The sequence below is a fragment of the Oncorhynchus masou genome, chromosome 32 (assembly GCF_036934945.1).
Source record: "Oncorhynchus masou masou isolate Uvic2021 chromosome 32, UVic_Omas_1.1, whole genome shotgun sequence".
Taxonomy (NCBI): Eukaryota; Metazoa; Chordata; class Actinopteri; order Salmoniformes; family Salmonidae; genus Oncorhynchus; species Oncorhynchus masou.
In genome coordinates, this window is record NC_088243.1 from 93,366,133 (window position 1) to 93,389,066 (window position 22,934).

Below are 22,934 nucleotides of genomic sequence, written 5' to 3' on the forward strand. Positions count from 1 at the left end.
AGAGTGAACCAGAACGGCCCGTAGGGCAGGAGTCCATCTCCTGTTTCTGTAGAGTGAACCAGAACGGCCCGTAGGGCAGGAGTCCCTCTCCTGTTTCTGTAGAGTGGACCAGAACGGCCCTTAGGGCAGGAGTCCATCTCCTGTTTCTGTAGAGTGGACCAGAACGGCCCGTAGGGCAGGAGTCCCTCTCCTGTTTCTGTAGAGTGGACCAGAACGGCCCGTAGGGCAGGAGTCCCTCTCCTGTTTCTGTAGAGTGAACCAGAACGGCCCGTAGGGCAGGAGTCCCTCTCCTGTTTCTGTAGAGTGAACCAGAACGGCCCGTAGGGCAGGAGTCCATCTCCTGTCTCTGTAGAGTGAACCAGAACGGCCCTTAGGGCAGGAGTCCATCTCCTGTTTCTGTAGAGTGAACCAGAACGGCCCTTAGGGCAGGAGTCCATCTCCTGTCTCTGTAGAGTGAACCAGAACGGCCCTTAGGGCAGGAGTCCATCTCCTGTTTCTGTAGAGTGAACCAGAACGGCCCGTAGGGCAGGAGTCCATCTCCTGTTTCTGTAGAGTGAACCAGAACGGCCCTTAGGGCAGGAGTCCATCTCCTGTTTCTGTAGAGTGAACCAGAACGGCCCTTAGGGCAGGAGTCCATCTCCTGTCTCTGTAGAGTGAACCAGAACGGCCCTTAGGGCAGGAGTCCCTCTCCTGTTTCTGTAGAGTGAACCAGAACGGCCCGTAGGGCAGGAGTCCCTCTCCTGTTTCTGTAGAGTGAACCAGAACGGCCCGTATGGCAGGAGTCCATCTCCTGTTTCTGTAGAGTGAACCAGAATGGCCCGTAGGGCAGGAGTCCCTCTCCTGTTTCTGTAGAGTGAACCAGAACGGCCCTTAGGGCAGGAGTCCATCTCCTGTTTCTGTAGAGTGAACCAGAACGGCCCTTAGGGCAGGAGTCCATCTCCTGTTTCTGTAGAGTGAACCAGAACGGCCCGTATGGCAGGAGTCCATCTCCTGTTTCTGTAGAGTGAACCAGAACGGCCCGTAGGGCAGGAGTCCCTCTCCTGTTTCTGTAGAGTGAACCAGAACGGCCCTTAGGGCAGGAGTCCATCTCCTGTTTCTGTAGAGTGAACCAGAACGGCCCTTAGGGCAGGAGTCCATCTCCTGTTTCTGTAGAGTGAACCAGAACGGCCCTTAGGGCAGGAGTCCATCTCCTGTCTCTGTAGAGTGAACCAGAACGGCCCTTAGGGCAGGAGTCCATCTCCTGTTTCTGTAGAGTGAACCAGAACGGCCCGTAGGGCAGGAGTCCCTCTCCTGTTTCTGTAGAGTGAACCAGAACGGCCCGTAGGGCAGGAGTCCCTCTCCTGTTTCTGTAGAGTGAACCAGAACGGCCCGTAGGGCAGGAGTCCATCTCCTGTCTCTGTAGAGTGAACCAGAACGGCCCTTAGGGCAGGAGTCCATCTCCTGTCTCTGTAGAGTGAACCAGAACGGCCCGTAGGGCAGGAGTCCATCTCCTGTTTCTGTAGAGTGAACCAGAACGGCCCGTAGGGCAGGAGTCCATCTCCTGTCTCTGTAGAGTGAACCAGAACGGCCCGTAGGGCAGGAGTCCATCTCCTGTTTCTGTAGAGTGAACCAGAACGGCCCGTAGGGCAGGAGTCCCTCTCCTGTTTCTGTAGAGTGAACCAGAACGGCCCGTAGGGCAGGAGTCCCTCTCCTGTTTCTGTAGAGTGGACCAGAACGGCCCGTAGGGCAGGAGTCCCTCTCCTGTTTCTGTAGAGTGAACCAGAACGGCCCGTATGGCAGGAGTCCATCTCCTGTTTCTGTAGAGTGAACCAGAACGGCCCGTAGGGCAGGAGTCCCTCTCCTGTTTCTGTAGAGTGAACCAGAACGGCCCGTATGGCAGGAGTCCATCTCCTGTTTCTGTAGAGTGAACCAGAACGGCCCGTAGGGCAGGAGTCCCTCTCCTGTTTCTGTAGAGTGAACCAGAACGGCCCGTAGGGCAGGAGTCCATCTCCTGTTTCTGTAGAGTGAACCAGAACGGCCCTTAGGGCAGGAGTCCATCTCCTGTTTCTGTAGAGTGAACCAGAACGGCCCTTAGGGCAGGAGTCCATCTCCTGTTTCTGTAGAGTGAACCAGAACGGCCCTTAGGGCAGGAGTCCATCTCCTGTTTCTGTAGAGTGAACCAGAACGGCCCTTAGGGCAGGAGTCCATCTCCTGTTTCTGTAGAGTGAACCAGAACGGCCCGTAGGGCAGGAGTCCATCTCCTGTTTCTGTAGAGTGAACCAGAACGGCCCTTAGGGCAGGAGTCCATCTCCTGTTTCTGTAGAGTGAACCAGAACGGCCCGTAGGGCAGGAGTCCATCTCCTGTTTCTGTAGAGTGAACCAGAACGGCCCTTAGGGCAGGAGTCCATCTCCTGTTTCTGTAGAGTGAACCAGAACGGCCCTTAGGGCAGGAGTCCATCTCCTGTTTCTGTAGAGTGAACCAGAACGGCCCTTAGGGCAGGAGTCCATCTCCTGTTTCTGTAGAGTGAACCAGAACGGCCCGTAGGGCAGGAGTCCATCTCCTGTTTCTGTAGAGTGAACCAGAACGGCCCGTAGGGCAGGAGTCCATCTCCTGTTTCTGTAGAGTGAACCAGAACGGCCCTTAGGACAGGAGTCCATCTCCTGTTTCTGTAGAGTGAACCAGAACGGCCCGTAGGGCAGGAGTCCCTCTCCTGTTTCTGTAGAGTGAACCAGAACGGCCCGTAGGGCAGGAGTCCATCTCCTGTTTCTGTAGAGTGAACCAGAACGGCCCGTAGGGCAGGAGTCCATCTCCTGTTTCTGTAGAGTGAACCAGAACGGCCCGTAGGGCAGGAGTCCATCTCCTGTTTCTGTAGAGTGAACCAGAACGGCCCGTAGGGCAGGAGTCCATCTCCTGTTTCTGTAGAGTGAACCAGAACGGCCCGTAGGGCAGGAGTCCATCTCCTGTTTCTGTAGAGTGAACCAGAACGGCCCTTAGGGCAGGAGTCCCTCGCCTGTCTCTGTAGAGTGAACCAGAACGGCCCTTAGGGCAGGAGTCCATCTCCTGTTTCTGTAGAGTGAACCAGAACGGCCCGTAGGGCAGGAGTCCATCTCCTGTTTCTGTAGAGTGAACCAGAACGGCCCGTAGGGCAGGAGTCCATCTCCTGTTTCTGTAGAGTGAACCAGAACGGCCCGTAGGGCAGGAGTCCATCTCCTGTTTCTGTAGAGTGAACCAGAACGGCCCGTAGGGCAGGAGTCCATCTCCTGTTTCTGTAGAGTGGACCAGAACGGCCCTTAGGGCAGGAGTCCATCTCCTGTTTCTGTAGAGTGAACCAGAACGGCCCTTAGGGCAGGAGTCCATCTCCTGTTTCTGTAGAGTGAACCAGAACGGCCCGTAGGGCAGGAGTCCATCTCCTGTTTCTGTAGAGTGAACCAGAACGGCCCGTAGGGCAGGAGTCCATCTCCTGTCTCTGTAGAGTGAACCAGAACGGCCCGTAGGGCAGGAGTCCCTCTCCTGTCTCTGTAGAGTGAACCAGAACGGCCCGTAGGGCAGGAGTCCCTCTCCTGTCTCTGTAGAGTGAACCAGAACGGCCCGTAGGGCAGGAGTCCCTCTCCTGTCTCTGTAGAGTGAACCAGAACGGCCCGTATGGCAGGAGTCCATCTCCTGTTTCTGTAGAGTGAACCAGAACGGCCCGTATGGCAGGAGTCCCTCTCCTGTTTCTGTAGAGTGAACCAGAACGGCCCTTAGGGCAGGAGTCCATCTCCTGTTTCTGTAGAGTGAACCAGAACGGCCCGTAGGGCAGGAGTCCATCTCCTGTCTCTGTAGAGTGAACCAGAACGGCCCGTAGGGCAGGAGTCCCTCTCCTGTTTCTGTAGAGTGAACCAGAACGGCCCGTAGGGCAGGAGTCCATCTCCTGTTTCTGTAGAGTGAACCAGAACGGCCCTTAGGGCAGGAGTCCATCTCCTGTTTCTGTAGAGTGAACCAGAACGGCCCGTAGGGCAGGAGTCCATCTCCTGTTTCTGTAGAGTGAACCAGAACGGCCCTTAGGGCAGGAGTCCATCTCCTGTTTCTGTAGAGTGAACCAGAACGGCCCGTAGGGCAGGAGTCCATCTCCTGTTTCTGTAGAGTGAACCAGAACGGCCCGTAGGGCAGGAGTCCATCTCCTGTTTCTGTAGAGTGAACCAGAACGGCCCGTAGGGCAGGAGTCCATCTCCTGTTTCTGTAGAGTGAACCAGAACGGCCCGTAGGGCAGGAGACCATCTCCTGTTTCTGTACAGTGAACCAGAACGGCCCGTAGGGCAGGAGACCATCTCCTGTTTCTGTAGAGTGAACCAGAACGGCCCGTAGGGCAGGAGTCCATCTCCTGTTTCTGTACAGTGAACCAGAACGGCCCGTAGGGCAGGAGACCATCTCCTGTTTCTGTAGAGTGAACCAGAACGGCCCGTAGGGCAGGAGTCCATCTCCTGTTTCTGTAGAGTGAACCAGAACGGCCCGTAGGGCAGGAGTCCATCTCCTGTTTCTGTAGAGTGAACCAGAACGGCCCGTAGGGCAGGAGTCCATCTCCTGTTTCTGTAAAGTGAACCAGAACGGCCCGTAGGGCAGGAGTCCATCTCCTGTTTCTGTAGAGTGAACCAGAACGGCCCGTAGGGCAGGAGTCCATCTCCTGTTTCTGTAGAGTGAACCAGAACGGCCCGTAGGGCAGGAGTCCATCTCCTGTTTCTGTAGAGTGGACCAGAACGGCCCGTAGGGCAGGAGTCCATCTCCTGTTTCTGTAGAGTGAACCAGAACGGCCCGTAGGGCAGGAGTCCCTCTCCTGTTTCTGTAGTGAGACAGCTTGATGTTCAGGACGCTCCGTGACATACTAGAGTCCTGTCTATATTCAGGGTTTTTAGTGTCTTAAGTATCTTTATTATCTTAAGTTTTCATACTGAAAATATTTTTCACATTTTGTTCCTTTTCAGGGAGGGATTTAATTGTGATTTTTGTTGTTGTCTTCTATCTACACAATACTTCATAAATTCAAAGAGAGAAGCAAATTCTGCAAATGAAATTAGGTGAACTATTCGAATTTTAGCTACCAGTAAATGGCAGAGCGATTTCTGCATATTGCATCTTTAAATCTTTAAAATAATACAGTTGTGCAAAGCTCTTATGAGACTTACCTCAGAAGAATCACAGCTGTAATCACTGGCAAACATGTGGGGTGAATACTTATCAAATCAAGCTATATTAGTTTATTTCTCTTTTTTTATTATTTTTTTTACATTTCAGTATTTTGTTTAGATGGGCGACAAAAGAATTACATTGAAATCCTTTTTAAATCTCGCGTTGTAACACAACAAAATGTGAAGAAATCCAAGAGGGCTGAATATTTATTTGAAAGTGTACTAATGTGTGTTTGCCCTGTCCAGACCACTGTTGTAACACTATATAACACTGAGGGGAGGGTGAATACTTATGTTGTGTGTGTGCCCTGTCCAGACCACTGTTGTAACACTATATAACACTGAGGGGAGGGTGAATACTTATGTTGTGTGTGTGCCCTGTCCAGACCACTGTTGTAACACTATATAACACTGAGGGGAGGGTGAATACTTATGTTGTGTGTGTGCCCTGTCCAGACCACTGTTGTAACACTATATAACACTGAGGGGAGGGTGAATACTTATGTTGTGTGTGTGCCCTGTCCAGACCACTGCATGGTGAACTTCATCAAGGAGAACCTGCTGGGGTCAGTGAAGGAGTTCAGGAACCGTTTTGTCAACCCCATCCAGAACGGGCAGGCAGCCGACTCCACGGACCAGGATGTACGGATCATGAAGAAGAGGGCTCACATCCTCTACGAGATGCTCAATGGATGTGTTCAGGTAACACTGTGGGTAACGGGCGGCTCACAGCCTCCCTTATGTAGGCCCGCGGATCCATTTCCAAAAATGTCAACTAGCCATGTTTTAGATTGGTTAATGAGTCATGTCAACTAGCCATGTTTTAGATTGGTTAATGAGTCATGTCAACTAGCCATGTTTTAGATTGGTTAATGAGTCATGTCAACTAGCCATGTTTTAGATTGGTTAATGAGTCATGTCAGCGAGCCATGTTTTAGATTGGTTAATGAGTCATGTCAGCGAGCCATGTTTTAGATTGGTTAATGAGTCATGTCAACTAGCCATGTTTTAGATTGGTTAATGAGTCATGTCAACTAGCCATGTTTTAGATTGGTTAATGAGTCATGTCAGCAAGCCATGTTTTAGATTGGTTAAGGAGTCAGCCGGTTGTCTAAACTTGTAGTCATATTTGCCGAATATAGACCGGGCACGCAGGAGGGCCCTGGGGGCCCTGCTGACCTCGAGGGGGGCCCCATTCATTTTGTAAGTCACTCTCACTCAGATATCATATTATTAAGATATGGAAATTTACAGGAAATTTGCTGTAAAACTGCACATTTTTCCCCCCTGGTGCCAAAAGGTGGAGAATTGCAGGAAATGTCTTTTAAAGTGATACCTTGGGATTTTGGGAATCAGTCCCTTAATCTACTTGCCCAGAGTCCGATGAAGTTGTGGATACCACTTTACCACGTAAATCTCCGTTGTGGATGAGACGGACTTCATGACTTAATTGTCCTCCACTTTGTAGACCACTTTGACACTAGAATAATTACCTCAGGCTGTTTATTGCCTCTCTTTGACTGTGTCCCTACCTTCTCAGAGAAGAGACTACGGTGTGTCCCTACCTTCTCAGAGAAGAGACTACCGTGTGTCCCTACCTTCTCAGAGAAGAGACTACCGTGTGTCTCTACCTTCTCAGAGAAGAGACTACGGTGTGTCCCTACCTTCTCAGAGAAGAGACTACCGTGTGTCCCTACCTTCTCAGAGAAGAGACTACCGTGTGTCCCTACCTTCTCAGAGAAGAGACTACCGTGTGTCCCTACCTTCTCAGAGAAGAGACTACCGTGTGTCCCTACCTTCTCAGAGAAGAGACTACCGTGTGTCCCTACCTTCTCAGAGAAGAGACTACCGTGTGTCCCTACCTTCTCAGAGAAGAGACTACCGTGTGTCCCTACCTTCTCAGAGAAGAGACTACCGTGTGTCCCTACCTTCTCAGAGAAGAGACTACCGTGTGTCCCTACCTTCTCAGAGAAGAGACTACCGTGTGTCCCTACCTTCTCAGAGAAGAGACTACCGTGTGTCCCTACCTTCTCAGAGAAGAGACTACCGTGTGTCCCTACCTTCTCAGAGAAGAGACTACCGTGTGTCCCTACCTTCTCAGAGAAGAGACTACCGTGTGTCCCTACCTTCTCAGAGAAGAGACTACCGTGTGTCCCTACCTTCTCAGAGAAGAGACTACCGTGTGTCCCTACCTTCTCAGAGAAGAGACTACCGTGTGTCTCTACCTTCTCAGAGAAGAGACTACCGTGTGTCCCTACCTTCTCAGAGAAGAGACTACCGTGTGTCCCTACCTTCTCAGAGAAGAGACTACCGTGTGTCCCTACCTTCTCAGAGAAGAGACTACCGTGTGTCCCTACCTTCTCAGAGAAGAGACTACCGTGTGTCCCTACCTTCTCAGAGAAGAGACTACCGTGTGTCCCTACCTTCTCAGAGAAGAGACTACCGTGTGTCCCTACCTTCTCAGAGAAGAGACTACCGTGTGTCCCTACCTTCTCAGAGAAGAGACTACCGTGTGTCCCTACCTTCTCAGAGAAGAGACTACCGTGTGTCCCTACCTTCTCAGAGAAGAGACTACCGTGTGTCCCTACCTTCTCAGAGAAGAGACTACCGTGTGTCCCTACCTTCTCAGAGAAGAGACTACCGTGTGTCCCTACCTTCTCAGAGAAGAGACTACCGTGTGTCCCTACCTTCTCAGAGAAGAGACTACCGTGTGTCCCTACCTTCTCAGAGAAGAGACTACCGTGTGTCCCTACCTTCTCAGAGAAGAGACTACCGTGTGTCCCTACCTTCTCAGAGAAGAGACTACCGTGTGTCCCTACCTTCTCAGAGAAGAGACTACCGTGTGTCCCTACCTTCTCAGAGAAGAGACTACCGTGTGTCTCTCTGCTCTCTCTCCAGAGAAGAGACTACCGTGTGTCCCTACCTTCTCAGAGAAGAGACTACCGTGTGTTTTACTGGTCTCTCCAGAGAAGAGACTACCGTGTGTCCCTACCTTCTCAGAGAAGAGACTACCGTGTGTCCCTACCTTCTCAGAGAAGAGACTACCGTGTGTCCCTACCTTCTCAGAGAAGAGACTACCGTGTGTCCCTACCTTCTCAGAGAAGAGACTACCGTGTGTCCCTACCTTCTCAGAGAAGAGACTACCGTGTGTCCCTACCTTCTCAGAGAAGAGACTACCGTGTGTCTCTCTGCTCTCTCTCCAGAGAAGAGACTACCGTGTGTCTCTCTGCTCTCTCTGAGAAGAGACTACCGTGTGTCTCTCTGCTCTCTCTCCAGAGAAGAGACTACCGTGTGTCCCTACCTTCTCAGAGAAGAGACTACCGTGTGTCCCTACCTTCTCAGAGAAGAGACTACCGTGTGTCCCTACCTTCTCAGAGAAGAGACTACCGTGTGTCCCTACCTTCTCAGAGAAGAGACTACCGTGTGTCCCTACCTTCTCAGAGAAGAGACTACCGTGTGTCCCTACCTTCTCAGAGAAGAGACTACCGTGTGTCCCTACCTTCTCAGAGAAGAGACTACCGTGTGTCCCTACCTTCTCAGAGAAGAGACTACCGTGTGTCCCTACCTTCTCAGAGAAGAGACTACCGTGTGTCCCTACCTTCTCAGAGAAGAGACTACCGTGTGTCCCTACCTTCTCAGAGAAGAGACTACCGTGTGTCTCTCTGCTCTCTCTCCAGAGAAGAGACTACCGTGTGTCCCTACCTTCTCAGAGAAGAGACTACCGTGTGTCCCTACCTTCTCAGAGAAGAGACTACCGTGTGTCCCTACCTTCTCAGAGAAGAGACTACCGTGTGTCTCTCTGCTCTCTCTCCAGAGAAGAGACTACCGTGTGTCCCTACCTTCTCAGAGAAGAGACTACCGTGTGTCCCTACCTTCTCAGAGAAGAGACTACCGTGTGTCCCTACCTTCTCAGAGAAGAGACTACCGTGTGTCCCTACCTTCTCAGAGAAGAGACTACCGTGTGTCCCTACCTTCTCAGAGAAGAGACTACCGTGTGTCCCTACCTTCTCAGAGAAGAGACTACCGTGTGTCCCTACCTTCTCAGAGAAGAGACTACCGTGTGTCTCTCTGCTCTCTCTCCAGAGAAGAGACTACCGTGTGTCTCTCTGCTCTCTCTCCAGAGAAGAGACTACCGTGTGTCTCTCTGCTCTCTCTCCAGAGAAGAGACTACCGTGTGTTTTACTGGTCTCTCTGCTCTCTCTCCAGAGAAGAGACTACCGTGTGTTTACTGGTCTCTGCTCTCTCTCCAGAGAAGAGACTACCGTGTGTTTTACTGGTCTCTCTGCTCTCTCTCCAGAGAAGAGACTACCGTGTGTCTCTCTGCTCTCTCTCCAGAGAAGAGACTACCGTGTGTTTTACTGGTCTCTCTGCTCTCTCTCCAGAGAAGAGACTACCGTGTGTTTTACTGGTCTCTCTGCTCTCTCTCCAGAGAAGAGACTACCGTGTGTTTTACTGGTCTCTCTGCTCTCTCTCCAGAGAAGAGACTACCGTGTGTTTTACTGGTCTCTCTGCTCTCTCTCCAGAGAAGAGACTACCGTGTGCTTTACTGGCCTCTCTGCTCTCTCTCCAGAGAAGAGACTACCGTGTGTTTTACTGGTCTCTCTGCTCTCTCTCCAGAGAAGAGACTACCGTGTGTTTACTGGTCTCTCTGCTCTCTCTCCAGAGAAGAGACTACTGTGTGTTTTACTGGCCTCTCTGCTCTCTCTCCAGAGAAGAGACTACTGTGTGTTTTACTGGTCTCTCTGCTCTCTCTCCAGAGAAGAGACTACCGTGTGTTTACTGGTCTCTCTGCTCTCTCTCCAGAGAAGAGACTACCGTGTGTTTTACTGGTCTCTCTGCTCTCTCTCCAGAGAAGAGACTACTCTGCCCTGACCAAGTTCCTGCCTCCTAAACATGAGTACGTTGTGTCCGTCAGAGTCACGCCCATCCAGTGTACTCTATACCGACACTACCTGGAGCACTTAACAGGTACACACTAACCCCTATCCCATCTAGTGTACTCTATACCGACACTACCTGGAGCACTTAACAGGTACACATTAGGGCCCGGGGTAGCCCTGCTATTGGGGGTGGGGGCCTGGGGTAGCCCTGCTATTGGGGGTGGGGGCCTGGGGTAGCCCTGCTATTATATACAAAATAAATATTGATATTTATTCATAAAAACTAGCAACTGAACTGAATTTCAAGTAAAATCTAAAAACCGAATAGAAAGGGAACAGAAAATCCCAACACAACCGTGATTATAGCACTACATTTGTTCCGTCTCTCTGATTGTTCTGGTGTTGTGAGTGTGAGGGAGTGGTTCCTCATTCAGCTACAGCTGTGGTGGGTATGAAATAAATACATTCTCCCTCTCTCACGCACCGCTCTGTCTCGCTCGGTCTCTGTGGGCAGGTGCGGGGAACGTGGTGGAGGGGGGTCGGGGCCGAGCCGGGACCAAACTGTTCCAGGACTTCCAGATGCTCAGCAGAATCTGGACCCATCCCTGGTGCCTGCAGCTGGACTACATCAGCAAGGAAAACAAGGTGCACACACTTTTCCTGTCTCTCTCCCCTCGCCCGGCTGTCTGTCTGTCTCTCTCCCCTCGCCCGGCTGTCTGTCTGTCTCTCTCCCCTCGCCCGGCTGTCTGTCTGTCTCTCTCCCCTCGCCCGGCTGTCTGTCTGTCTCTCTCCCCTCGCCCGGCTGTCTGTCTGTCTCTCTCCCCTCGCCCGGCTGTCTGTCTGTCTCTCTCCCCTCGCCCGGCTGTCTGTCTCTCTCCCCTCGCCCGGCTGTCTGTCTCTCTCCCCTCGCCCGGCTGTCTGTCTCTCTCCCCTCGCCCGGCTGTCTGTCTGTCTCTCTCCCCTCGCCCGGCTGTCTGTCTGTCTCTCTCCTCGCTCGGCTGTCTGTCTGTCTCTCTCCCCTCGCTCGGCTGTCTGTCTGTCTCTCTCCCCTCGCCCGGCTGTCTGTCTGTCTGTCTCTCTCCCCTCGCCCGGCTGTCTGTCTGTCTCTCTCTCTCCCCTCGCCCGGCTGTCTGTCTGTCTCTCTCTCCCCTCGCCCGGCTGTCTGTCTGTCTCTCTCTCTCCCCTCGCCCGGCTGTCTGTCTGTCTCTCTCTCTCCCCTCGCCCGGCTGTCTGTCTGTCTCTCTCCCCTCGCCCGGCTGTCTGTCTGTCTCTCTCCCCACGCCCGGCTGTCTCTCTCTCTCCCCTCGCCCGGCTGTCTCTCTCTCTCCCCTCGCCCGGCTGTCTCTCTCCCCTCGCCCGGCTGTCTCTCCCCCTCGCCCGGCTGTCTCTCTCCCCTCGCCCGGCTGTCTCTCTCCCCTCGCCCGGCTGTCTGTCTGTCTGTCTCTCTCCCCTCGCCCGGCTGTCTCTCTCTCTCCCCTCGCCCGGCTGTCTCTCTCTCTCCCCTCGCCCGGCTGTCTCTCTCCCCTCGCCCGGCTGTCTCTCTCCCCTCGCCCGGCTGTCTCTCTCCCCTCGCCCGGCTGTCTGTCTGTCTCTCTCCCCTCGCCCGGCTGTCTGGCTGTCTCTCTCCCCTCGCCCGGCTGTCTCTCTCCCCTCGCCCGGCTGTCTCTCTCCCCTCGCCCGGCTGTCTGGCTGTCTCTCTCCCCTCGCCCGGCTGTCTCTCTCCCCTCGCCCGGCTGTCTCTCTCCCCTCGCCCGGCTGTCTCTCTCCCCTCGCCCGGCTGTCTCTCTCTCTCCCCTCGCCCGGCTGTCTCTCTCTCTCCCCTCGCCCGGCTGTCTCTCTCCCCTCGCCCGGCTGTCTGTTTGAACATTTTGGGCCTGCTTGTAGCTTTGAGGTCTTTGTACTTGTCTTGGAAAATAATCTGAGACTCTTTATTATCCCATGTTCCCGCTCTTAGTTGACTCTGTCTCGGGGGTTCTGACTCTGTCTCGTGGGTTCTGACTCTGTCTCGTGGGTTCTGACTCTGTCTCGTGGGTTCTGACTCTGTCTCGTGGGTTCTGACTCTGTCTCGTGGGTTCTGACTCTGTCTCGTGGGTTCTGACTCTGTCTCGTGGGTTCTGACTCTGTCTCGTGGGTTCTGACTCTGTCTCGGGGGTTCTGACTCTGTCTCGGGGGTTCTGACTCTGTCTCGGGGGTTCTGACTCTGTCTCGGGGGTTCTGACTCTGTCTCGGGGGTTCTGACTCTGTCTCGGGGTTCTGACTCTGTCTCGGGGGTTCTGACTCTGTCTCGGGGGTTCTGACTCTGTCTCGGGGGTTCTGACTCTGCCTCGGGGGTTCTGACTCTGCCTCGGGGGTTCTGACTCTGCCTCGGGGGTTCTGTCTCGGGGGTTCTGACTCTGCCTCGGGGGTTCTGACTCTGCCTCGGGGGTTCTGACTGTGCCTTGTGTTTTAGGGGTACTTTGACGAGGACAGCATGGACGAGTTCATCGCCTCGGAGACCGAGGAGTCTTCCATGAGCATGACCTCTGAAGACGAGAAACAGAAAAAGTAACTACATATCACTTTTCTGCGTAATTCACCATCCTGTCATTCACCGTCCTGTCACTCACCATCCTGTCACTCACCGTCCTGTCACTCACCGTCCTGTCACTCACCGTCCTGTCACTCACCATCCTGTCACTCACCATCCTGTCACTCACCATCCTGTCACTCACCATCCTGTCACTCACCATCCTGTCACTCACCATCCTGTCACTCACCATCCTGTCACTCACCATCCTGTCACTCACCATCCTGTCACTCACCATCCTGTCACTCACCATCCTGTCACTCACCATCCTGTCACTCACCATCCTGTCACTCACCGTCCTGTCACTCACCGTCCTGTCACTCACCGTCCTGTCACTCACCGTCCTGTCACTCACCGTCCTGTCACTCACCATCCTGTCACTCACCGTCCTGTCACTCACCATCCTGTCACTCACCGTCCTGTCACTCACCATCCTGTCACTCACCATCCTGTCACTCACCATCCTGTCACTCACCATCCTGTCACTCACCATCTTGTCACTCACCATCCTGTCACTCACCATCCAGTCACTCACCATCCTGTCACTCACCATCCTGTCACTCACCGTCCTGTCACTCACCATCCTGTCACTCACCATCCTGTCACTCACCGTCCTGTCACTCACCGTCCTGTAGATCCATGAAGGAAAAAAAACATCCCAACACATCTCGTATATCAGAGTGATGTCAGATGTATTCCCGACACATCTACTATATCAGAGTGATGTCAGATGTATTCCCGACACATCTACTATATCAGAGTGATGTCAGATGTATTCCCGACACATCTCGTATATCAGATTGATGTCAGATGTATTCATCCAGCATCAGGTGTAAAAGCTGTTTGACTGCAGTCATTGGTCCGGTCAGCTGCTTCCTCTAACCAGTCATTGGTCCGGTCAGCTGCTTCCTCTAACCAATCATTGGTCCGGTCAGCTGCTTCCTCTAACCAGTCATTGGTCCGGTCGGCTGCTTCCTCTAACCAGTCATTGGTCCGGTGACTGTCTTATCGTACTGTAATGTTGCTCTGCTCTGTCCCCCTGTAGGAAGAAGAAGAGGGGGAAGACCAGGAAGAAGGACAGTGACTCAGACAGTGACGCTCTCGAGGTGATAAAGGAGTGGAACACCAGCTCCCGAGGGGGAGACCCTTCCAGCCGCAACCGGGCGGAGCCACAGGAGGAAGGTATAGAAATACAATTATATAGAGCCTGTAGACTGTTACCTCACTAGAAATGTGTGATGTTATGGTGTCAGGAAGGGAATGTTGAAGTAAGGTTTGCTCTGTTAGAGCAAAGAGTATGATAGAATTATTATTCCACTTTGACATAGTAATTTGTGTAGACTGTTGACAACAACAACAAAAACAACAACGACAAACAGACAATTAAATACATTTTAATCCCACTTTGTAACACAATAAAATGTGAAGAAATCTAAGGGGTCTGAATACTTTTGAAAGGCACTGTACATAACATGAACCATCTGAGCTCACTGCTCCAGCTCTGACCTCTAACCCTTGCCCTCTGCCCTCCCCAGTGCGCCCAGCTTCCAGCCCTGGCACCAGGAGTCCTGACTGGCACAAGGAGTTTGTTACAGAGGCCGACTCTGAGATCCTGGAGCATTCTGGGAAGATGGTGCTGCTGTTTGAGATCCTCCGTATGGCCGAGGAGGTGGAGGACAAAGTGTAAGGAGCCGAGCTCTGGAGACATGGAACACATTGTGCTGAATTGATCAATGCTAAGTGCTTGAATGAAATGCTTCAACATGGCTCGGTGGGACTGTTTCCCTGTTGTAAATGCCCTGTTGACATGACAGTCTAGTGATGTCGACGCGTCTTCTGTCCCCTCATCAGTCTGGTGTTCAGTCAGTCTCTGATCTCTCTGGACCTGATTGAAGACTTCCTGGAGCTGGCTGGCCGAGCCAAAGAGGAGGAGAAACAGTCTCCCTACAAAGGTACTGTACTGCCCTGACCTCTACCCCCTGACTTCTCTACCCCCCTAACCTCTCTACCCCCCTCCCCCTAACCTCTCTACCCCCTCCCCCTGACCTCTACCCCCTCCCCCTAACCTCTCTACCCCCTCCCCCCTGACCTCTACCCCCTCCCCCTAACCTCTCTACCCCCCTCCCCCTGACCTCTACCCCCCCCCCCCCGACCTCTCTACCCCCTCCCCCCTAACCTCTCTACCCCCTCCCCCTGACCTCTACCCCCTCCCCCTAACCTCTCTACCCCCTCCCCCTGACCTCTACCCCCCCCCCTAACCTCTCTACCCCCTCCCCCTGACCTCTACCCCCTCCCCCTAACCTCTCTACCCCCTCCCCCCTGACCTCTACCCCCTCCCCCCTAACCTCTCTACCCCCTCCCCCCTGACCTCTACCCCCCCCCCCCCCGACCTCTCTACCCCCTCCCCCCTGACCTCTACCCCCCTGACCTCTACTACCTCTCTCTCTCTGTATTGTGTTGTTGCAGACTTGGTCCTGCCTCCTTCTCATTGAGTATTGAAGACTGACTTGGTACTGCAGGTTGCCATTAGCTACTAAATTCTGCTTGTAACTTATTGTTTGATGTAAATTCCTTTCATTATAGTGCAGGATCCTGTTTTCTGCTAACAGTAGTACCTGCAGTACTGTGGTCATCCTTACACTTAATGGCTTCAACGAGGAGCTTCACTCCTGGCCCAGACTCTAGTGATGCGTTTTGAAACTAGGCCTGTTCAAGGATTGGTTTGGGAGAAGGCTTGCCTATTGACTACCTAAACTGAAGCTGACAGGAAAGGTCAAACTGGATGATGACTGTAGTCTTTGAAAACTGTTGTCTGACGACACTGTGTTTACCTGTGCAGGTGAGGGGAAGTGGTTCCGGAACATTGACTACTACCGCTTGGACGGCTCCACCAACGCCCTGAACCGGAAGAAGTGGGCAGAGGAGTTCAATGACACCAGCAACGTCCGGTAAACGACACCCGGCTCAAATACAGAAATACTCGTTATAAAAATTCAGAAAACAAAACATATTTTACAAAGGTTTAAAGATTAACTTCTTGTGAATCCAACCACGGTGTCAGATTTAAAAAATGCTTTACGGCAAAAGCATACCTTACAATTATTTGAGAACACAGCCCAGCATACAAATCATTACAAACGAGTAACCAGCCAAGTAGAAGAGTTACAGAACTCAGAAATGGAGAGAAAATGAATCCCTTTGATGATCTTCATATGGTTGCACTCAGAAGACATTAATTTACTCAATAAATTTTCCTTTTGTTCGATAAAGTCCCTCTTTATATCCAAAAACCTCAGTTTTGTTCGTGTTTTCTTCAGTAATCCACAGGCTCAAATGCAGTCAAAACAGGCAGACTTGTATCCGTAAAGTTCATAAAAACATGTCAAACAATGTTTATATTCCATCCTCAGGTTGTTTTTAGCCTAAATTATCTATAATATTTCAACCGGACAACAACGTTGTCAATATAAAAGCTAAACAAGAAAGGCACTCTTTCGGTCGCGCGCATGAAAAAGCTCTGTGACACGTAAGGGTTCACTCATTCAGACTGGTCTTACTCCCTCATCAGAATACTACAAGCCTGAAACCATTTCTAAATACTGTTGACATCTAGTGGAAGGCATTGGAACTGCAATTGTAGTCCTAAGTCAATGGATACTGTTATGGCATTGAATAGAAAACTACAAAACCAAAAAAAAAACTACTTCCTGAATGGTTTTCGCCTGCCAAATCAGTTCCGTTATACTCAGACACTATTTTAGAGACAATCTCTGAATTACCATCACATCTTTATAGGGACGTTAGAAGCTGAAGCTATGTTGTTGACCTCTGTTTCATCCTAACATCACTGGTGCCGACGTGGATAACAATATTTGTTATTTTACCTTTAATTAACTAGGCAAGTCAGTTAAGAACCGATTCTTATTTTCAATGACGGCCTAGGAACAGTGGGTTAACTGCCTGTTCAGGGGCAGAACGACAGATGTGTACCTTGTCAGCTGGGATTTGAACTTGCAACCTTTTGGTTACTAGTCCAACGCTCTAACCACTAGGCTACCCTGTCACCTCAATATCTCTATACTCTACAAACGACACCCATACTCTGGTAGTATAAACATGTTTTTGATAGTCCTGTCCCTTCATAGTTGATATTGTAATGTAGGCATCTTCAATAAGAGGAAGTTGGTTCTATCCCCCCATCATTGCTCCCTTCTTACTTTCTCCTCCCTCTCTTCCTCTCCTCTCCTCCCTCTCTTCCTCTCCTCCCTCTCTACCTCTCCTTTCCCCCATCTCTCCTCTCTACCTCTCCTCCCTCTCTACCTCTCCTCTCCCCCATCTCTCTCCTCCCTCTCTACCTCTCCTCTCTACCTCTCCTCTCTACCTCTCCTCTCTATCTCTCCTCCCTCTCTACCTCTCCTCTCTACCTCTCCTCCCTCTCCTCTCTCCCTCTCCTCCCTCTCTACCTCTCCTCCCTCTCTACCTCTCCTCCCTCTCTACCTCTCCTCCCTCTCTCCCTCTCCTCTCTACCTCTCCTCTCTACCTCTCCTCTCTACCTCTCCTCCCTCTCTACCTCTCCTCCCTCTCTACCTCTCCTCTCTATCTCTCCTCCCTCTCTATCTCTCCTCCCTCTCTACCTCTCCTCCCTCTCTACCTCTCCTCCCTCTCTACCTCTCCTCCCTCTCTACCTCTCCTCCCTCTCTACCTCTCCTCCCTCTCTACCTCTCCTCCCTCTCTACCTCTCCTCCCTCTCTACCTCTCCTCCCTCTCTACCTCTCCTCCCTCTCTCCCTCTCCTCCCTCTCTCCCTCTGTAGAGGGCGGTTGTTCCTGATCTCGACCAGGGCTGGTTCTCTGGGCATCAACCTGATAGGAGCTAACAGGGTCATCATCTTCGACGCGTCCTGGAACCCGTCGTACGACATCCAGAGTATCTTCAGGCTCTACCGCTTCGGACAGCTCAAGACCTGCTACGTTTACCGATTCCTGGCTCAGGTAAACAGCCAGCCAGTTAGTTAGCCAACCAGTTAGTTAGCCAACCAGTCGGCCAACCAGTCAACCAGCCAGTCAACCAAGTCAGCCAGTCAACCAATTCAGCCAGTTAACCAATTCAGCCAGTCAACCAAGTCAGCCAGTCAACCAAGTCAGCCAGTCAACCAAGTCAGCCAGTCAACCAAGTCAGCCAGTCAACCAAGTCAGCCAAGTCAACCAAGTCAGCCAGTCAACCAAGTCAGCCAGTCAACCAAGTCAGCCAAGTCAACCAAGTCAGCCAGTCAACCAAGTCAGTCAGTCAACCAAGTCAGCCAAGTCAACCAAGTCAGCCAGTCAACCAAGTCAGCCAGTCAGCCAAGTCAACCAAGTCATCCAGTCAACCAAGTCAGCCAGTCAGCCAGTCAACCAAGTCAGCCAGTCAACCAAGTCAGCCAGTCAACCAAGTCAGCCAAGTCAACCAAGTCAGCCAGTCAACCAAGTCAGCCAGTCAACCAAGTCAGCCAGCCAGCCAGCCAGTCAGTCGATCACATAATACTCAGCAGAGTTCAGACTAAAATCAGGGCAACGAAGGTGGTGTATTGTAGTGGCAAAACAAGCTGACGTGTTTGAGTGATCTGAGGGAAATATGTCTCTCTAATATGGTCATACATTGGGCAGGAGGTTAGGAAGTGCAGCTCGGTTAGGGTTAGGAGTTAGGAGTCGTGGGTCCCGCTACTTGTAGAGGTGGACCTGGTTGTAAAGTTCAAGTCCAGGGGGGAGTGGTGGACCAGGAAAATGTTTGGTTTTGAGGCACAGGAAATACTTTCGTTTACCCAGGGTATTCTTTTAATGTATTTAACTAGTCAGTTAAGAACAAACCTGTCCTCTGACCTGTCCTATTCTCCTCTCAGGGTACTATAGATGTAAACCTGTCCTCTTCTCCTCTCAGGGTACTATAGATGTAAACCTGTCCTCTGACCGGTCCTCTTTCCCTCTCAGGGTACTATAGATGTAAACCTGTCCTCTTCTCCTCTCAGGGTACTATAGATGTAAACCTGTCCTCTTCCCCTCTCAGGGTACTATAGATGTAAACCTGTCCTCTTTCCCTCTCAGGGTACTATAGATGTAAACCTGTCCTCTTTCCCTCTCAGGGTACTATAGATGTAAACCTGTCCTCTGACCTGTCCTCTTCTCCTCTCAGGGTACTATAGATGTAAACCTGTCCTTTTCCCCTCTCAGGGTACTATAGATGTAAACCGGTCCTCTTTCCCTCTCAGGGTACTATAGATGTAAACCTGTCCTCTGACCTGTCCTCTTCCCCTCTCAGGGTACTATAGATGTAAACCTGTCCTATTCTCCTCTCAGGGTACTATAGATGTAAACCTGTCCTCTTTCCCTTTCAGGGTACTATAGATGTAAACCTGTCCTATTCTCCTCTCAGGGTACTATAGATGTAAACCTGTCCTCTTCTCCTCTCAGGGTACTATAGATGTAAACCTGTCCTCTGACCTGTCCTCTTTCCCTCTCAGGGTACTATAGATGTAAACCTGTCCTCTTCTCCTCTCAGGGTACTATAGATGTAAACCTGTCCTCTTTCCCTCTCAGGGTACTATAGATGTAAACCTGTCCTCTGACCTGTCCTCTTTCCCTCTCAGGGTACTATAGATGTAAACCTGTCCTCTTCTCCTCTCAGGGTACTATAGATGTAAACCTGTCCTCTTCTCCTCTCAGGGTACTATAGATGTAAACCTGTCCTCTTCCCCTCTCAGGGTACTATAGATGTAAACCTGTCCTCTTCTCCTCTCAGGGTACTATAGATGTAAACCTGTCCTCTGACCTGTCCTCTTTCCCTCTCAGGGTACTATAGATGTAAACCTGTCCTCTTCTCCTCTCAGGGTACTATAGATGTAAACCTGTCCTCTTCTCCTCTCAGGGTACTATAGATGTAAACCTGTCCTCTTCTCCTCTCAGGGTACTATAGATGTAAACCTGTCCTCTGACCTGTCCTCTTTCCCTCTCAGGGTACTATAGATGTAAACCTGTCCTCTTCTCCTCTCAGGGTACTATAGATGTAAACCTGTCCTCTGACCTGTCCTCTTTCCCTCTCAGGGTACTATAGATGTAAACCTGTCCTCTTCTCCTCTCAGGGTACTATAGATGTAAACCTGTCCTCTGACCTGTCCTCTTTCCCTCTCAGGGTACTATAGATGTAAACCTGTCCTCTGACCTGTCCTCATTCCCTCTCAGGGTACTATAGATGTAAACCTGTCCTCTGACCGGTCCTCTTCTCCTCTCAGGGTACTATAGATGTAAACCTGTCCTCTGACCTGTCCTCTTTCCCTCTCAGGGTACTATAGATGTAAACCTGCCCTCTGACCTGTCCTCTTTCCCTCTCAGGGTACTATAGATGTAAACCTGTCCTCTTCTCCTCTCAGGGTACTATAGATGTAAACCTGTCCTCTCCCCTCTCAGGGTACTATAGATGTAAACCTGTCCTCTGACCTGTCCTCTTTCCCTCTCAGGGTACTATAGATGTAAACCTGTCCTCTTTCCCTCTCAGGGTACTATAGATGTAAACCTGTCCTCTTCTCCTCTCAGGGTACTATAGATGTAAACCTGTCCTCTGACCTGTCCTCTTTCCCTCTCAGGGTACTATAGATGTAAACCTGTCCTCTTTCCCTCTCAGGGTACTATAGATGTAAACCTGTCCTCTGACCTGTCCTCTTCTCCTCTCAGGGTACTATAGATGTAAACCTGTCCTCTTCTCCTCTCAGGGTACTATAGATGTAAACCTGTCCTCTTTCCCTCTCAGGGTACTATAGATGTAAACCTGTCCTCTGACCTGTCCTCTTTCCCTCTCAGGGTACTATAGATGTAAACCTGCCCTCTGACCTGTCCTCTTTCCCTCTCAGGGTACTATAGATGTAAACCTGTCCTCTGACCTGTCCTCTTCCCCTCTCAGGGTACTATAGATGTAAACCTGATCTCTTTCCCTCTCAGGGTACTATAGATGTAAACCTGTCCTCTTCTCCTCTCAGGGTACTATAGATGTAAACCTGTCCTCTTCTCCTCTCAGGGTACTATAGATGTAAACCTGTCCTCTGACCGGTCCTCTTCTCCTCTCAGGGTACTATAGATGTAAACCTGTCCTCTTCTCCTCTCAGGGTACTATAGATGTAAACCTGTCCTCTGACCTGTCCTCTTTCCCTCTCAGGGTACTATAGATGTAAACCTGTCCTCTGACCTGTCCTCATTCCCTCTCAGGGTACTATAGATGTAAACCTGTCCTCTGACCTGTCCTCTTTCCCTCTCAGGGTACTATAGATGTAAACCTGTCCTCTGACCTGTCCTCTTCCCCTCTCAGGGTACTATAGATGTAAACCTGTCCTCTTTCCCTCTCAGGGTACTATAGATGTAAACCTGTCCTCTTCTCCTCTCAGGGTACTATAGCTGTAAACCTGTCCTCTTTCCCTCTCAGGGTACTATAGATGTAAACCTGTCCTCTTTCCCTCTCAGGGTACTATAGATGTAAACCTGTCCTCTTCTCCTCTCAGGGTACTATAGATGTAAACCTGTCCTCTTTCCCTCTCAGGGTACTATAGATGTAAACCTGTCCTCTTTCCCTCTCAGGGTACTATAGATGTAAACCGGTCCTCTTCTCCTCTCAGGGTACTATAGATGTAAACCTGTCCTCTGACCTGTCCTCTTCTCCTCTCAGGGTACTATAGATGTAAACCTGTCCTCTTTCCCTTTCAGGGTACTATAGATGTAAACCTGTCCTCTTCCCCTCTCAGGGTACTATAGATGTAAACCTGTCCTCTGACCTGTCCTCTTCTCCTCTCAGGGTACTATAGATGTAAACCTGTCCTCTGACCGGTCCTCTTCCCCTCTCAGGGTACTATAGATGTAAACCTGTCCTCTGACCGGTCCTCTTTCCCTCTCAGGGTACTATAGATGTAAACCTGTCCTCTTCCCCTCTCAGGGTACTATAGATGTAAACCTGTCCTCTTCTCCTCTCAGGGTACTATAGATGTAAACCTGTCCTCTTTCCCTCTCAGGGTACTATAGATGTAAACCTGTCCTCTTTCCCTCTCAGGGTACTATAGATGTAAACCTGTCCTCTGACCTGTCCTCTTCTCCTCTCAGGGTACTATAGATGTAAACCTGTCCTCTTCCCCTCTCAGGGTACTATAGATGTAAACCTGTCCTCTTCTCCTCTCAGGGTACTATAGATGTAAACCTGTCCTCTTTCCCTCTCAGGGTACTATAGATGTAAACCTGCCCTCTGACCTGTCCTCTTTCCCTCTCAGGGTACTATAGATGTAAACCTGTCCTCTTTCCCTCTCAGGGTACTATAGATGTAAACCTGTCCTCTGACCTGTCCTCTTTCCCTCTCAGGGTACTATAGATGTAAACCTGTCCTCTGACCTGTCCTCTTCCCCTCTCAGGGTACTATAGATGTAAACCTGTCCTCTTTCCCTCTCAGGGTACTATAGATGTAAACCTGCCCTCTGACCTGTCCTCTTTCCCTCTCAGGGTACTATAGATGTAAACCTGTCCTCTGACCTGTCCTCTTCCCCTCTCAGGGTACTATAGATGTAAACCTGTCCTCTTTCCCTCTCAGGGTACTATAGATGTAAACCTGCCCTCTGACCTGTCCTCTTTCCCTCTCAGGGTACTATAGATGTAAACCTGCCCTCTGACCTGTCCTCTTTCCCTCTCAGGGTACTATAGATGTAAACCTGTCCTCTGACCTGTCCTCTTTCCCTCTCAGGGTACTATGGAAGAGAAGATCTATGACCGCCAGGTGGCTAAACAGTCTCTGTCCTTCCGAGTGGTGGATCAACAGCAGATAGAGAGACATTTCACCATGAATGAGCTGACGGAGCTCTACGCCTTTGAACCTGACCTTCTGGATGATCCCACTGGCAAGAAGAGCAAGAGGACCACGCCTATGCTGCCCAAGGTACGGAGGCTGGATGGGATGGCTGGGGGGTATAATCTCTCCAGGACAGGCGTCGGTACCATAGATGTATGTCACTTCTGTCCCAGGACGATGGGATGTGACTAACAACGAGGAACCATTGTCACTGGTTGTTTGGAGAAATCACGGTTGTGTGTGTGTGTGTGCATGCTCGCCTGGCACACTCTCATAACTCTGTGTAGTGGAGGGAACATGCGCCCCATCTGGCCCCCTGCCCACCGAGCCCCTGCAGAGGAACAGGTCCAACCCTCGTTACTGTGTTTAAACCCTCTCATTATAGACACACCGCAATATCCTTCACTGGAACAACGATGAACCAAATAACCTTTAAATGCCAAGATGCTCTCTGTTAACCTGCTCCCTGTGTGTGTGTGTGTGTGTGTGTGTGTGTGTGTG

General features: G+C 51.1%; 1 protein-coding gene across 5 annotated transcripts in view; it reads left to right on the forward strand.

Moving 5' to 3' along the window:
• The window catches only part of LOC135526811 (transcriptional regulator ATRX-like), a 117,933-nt gene that overhangs the window by 72,521 nt on the left and 22,478 nt on the right, over positions 1-22,934 (forward strand). For all 5 annotated transcript variants that reach the window (XR_010453356.1, XM_064955483.1, XM_064955484.1 and 2 more), the window contains 10 exons: positions 5,669-5,844; positions 9,993-10,110; positions 10,537-10,667; positions 12,472-12,566; positions 13,634-13,770; positions 14,124-14,271; positions 14,440-14,540; positions 15,428-15,536; positions 17,401-17,578; positions 22,329-22,520. Coding sequence is in view for 4 of the 5 variants with exons in the window: in XM_064955483.1 (XP_064811555.1) it covers positions 5,669-5,844; positions 9,993-10,110; positions 10,537-10,667; positions 12,472-12,566; positions 13,634-13,770; positions 14,124-14,271; positions 14,440-14,540; positions 15,428-15,536; positions 17,401-17,578; positions 22,329-22,520 (1,385 nt within the window). In the remaining variant the exon portion in view is untranslated. The remainder of the gene's footprint in view (positions 1-5,668; positions 5,845-9,992; positions 10,111-10,536; positions 10,668-12,471; positions 12,567-13,633; positions 13,771-14,123; positions 14,272-14,439; positions 14,541-15,427; positions 15,537-17,400; positions 17,579-22,328; positions 22,521-22,934) is intronic.